Source organism: Dipodomys ordii, unplaced genomic scaffold (genome assembly GCF_000151885.1).
Source record: "Dipodomys ordii isolate 6190 unplaced genomic scaffold, Dord_2.0 Scaffold2, whole genome shotgun sequence".
Classification (NCBI taxonomy): Eukaryota; Metazoa; Chordata; class Mammalia; order Rodentia; family Heteromyidae; genus Dipodomys; species Dipodomys ordii.
Window position 1 is genome coordinate 27,136,033 of NW_012267218.1, and position 1,879 is coordinate 27,137,911.

Consider the following 1,879-nt stretch of genomic DNA (forward strand, 5'->3'; position numbering starts at 1 on the left):
ATCCTGGGCTGAAGGACTACTAAGCAACACACACACACACACACACACACACACACACACACACACACACACACACACACACACACACACACACGTCACTCTTGTAATCCTAACAGAATATGCCTGGGCTGAAGGACTACTAAGCAACCTGCTCCAATAACCAATCCAAGAGCATTCAATATGGATGATCAGTGTGCTAAGCTGCTCTGTGTGACAGGAAGGAGAGGTCCCACTGCAATCCAACCCTACCTGCAGCATGGACAACTAGACCCAGTGTGGTAGTGATTTTGGAACTGATCGGTCTTGCTGTTTCTGGATCTGCAGTGAAAATGAGAAAGAAGAATTAAGTGAGACAATTTTCAAAGACTAATCTTAAAGCACACAATTTCTTTTATTTTCCTTTTTTGGGGGAGAGGGGGAGAAAGGGTCTTAATATGTAGCTCAGGCTGTCCTGGGAACTTGCCATTTTCCTGCCTCTGTCTCCCAGTGATAAAACTAGAGGTATGTACCATCATACCCTACTGTCTTTTTTCTTTTTGCATCAAGTCTTAGAAGTTCTGTTTACCCTCAATAAGTGGGTAGATGGGAACTCTTCATCTGAACTAGGCTTCTCTAGAGAAACAAATGTTTGAACTGTATGAGCCTCAACTGCCTCAGCTTCCTCAGACTCCTTAATCCTCCAGTCCTCTACAGAAGTGTTCTACTGCCTGATTCTTCTTTCCAGTCCTATCTAATTGTCACTGCTTACCTCTTCCCCTTCCAGTCTCCTCCAACTGTCTTCATCCCTACATGTCCAGGCTGGACTCAAACCACAAGGTTCTTAAATCATTCATCAACTGTTTCCATCATATTTCTCATTATCAAGACCAAAATATTCTTATTCTCTTTTTCGCCTATCAATTTCACCTAAAAATTTCAGTTGAAATTCTTGACAAGTACTAACCTTCTCAGTTCATCAACTCAAAACCTAGGAATTGTTCTAAGCCTAATTCTAAGACAACCTCTATTTACAAAGAAAGCAAAGATCAGTTCCAATTCAAAACAATGTTGTAAGTCACAAGTAACATCAGAGGTTCTTGTGAATCTCCACTTCAAACACATAAAAGTATTTCATTTAAATGTCTTATGTTGACTGCAACCAATGAATATATTTTCAATTTAAACATGTCTTATGTTGAGTACAATCAATGAATTTGTTTTCTACTTCTTTCTCTTTCAATGTGTCTCATGGAGTATAGCATAGTGCTATACTCATGGTATATAGCATAGTGATAGGTACCCAATGGTTGCTATAAGTTCTTGCTCTAGAGAATGAAAAAAAAAAGAGTCTTTATCTGTATCACATAAAGATGCTACTGTGATTATAGGAGAAGTACAGCAAATAAATATGTCCAAATGACATAATGTGAAAGAATGGGAGACCTGGAGCCTGGTACTGGTGGCTCATACCTGTGATGCTAGATCTTCAGAAGATCTGAGGATTCAGGTTTGAAATTAGCCCAGGCAGAAGTCTATGAGACTCTTATCTCCAATTAACCACCAAAAAGCCAGAAGTGGAACTGTGGCTCAAGTAGTAAAGCACCAGCCATGAACAAAAAACATAAGTGAGAGCCCAAAACCCTGAGTTCAAGCCTAGTATTGGCATAAGAAGTAGGGACAAGGGGAAGGAGGAGGGAAAGGCAGAGGAGAAGACATTGAAATGCTAGGAGAAATGACACGCAGACATTAGTCAAACAAATTTCAGAGTTTAATCTTGAAAAAAGAAAGGCTTTCAATATAAGAAGCTTTTTTTTTTTTTTTGGGTCCGGTTGTGGGGCCTGAACTCTGGGCCTGGGCGCTGTCCCTCAGCTCTTCAGCTCAAGGCTAGCGCTCTACCACT

General features: G+C 40.4%; 1 protein-coding gene across 2 annotated transcripts in view; it reads right to left on the bottom strand.

Annotated features, from left to right (window-relative positions):
• Nucleotides 1-1,879, bottom strand: part of Slc39a9 (solute carrier family 39, member 9) — a 49,342-nt gene that overhangs the window by 9,376 nt on the left and 38,087 nt on the right. For both annotated transcript variants that reach the window (XR_001175067.1, XM_013016340.1), the window contains exon 4: nucleotides 250-318. Coding sequence is in view for 1 of the 2 variants with exons in the window: in XM_013016340.1 (XP_012871794.1) it covers nucleotides 250-318 (69 nt within the window). In the remaining variant the exon portion in view is untranslated. The remainder of the gene's footprint in view (nucleotides 1-249; nucleotides 319-1,879) is intronic.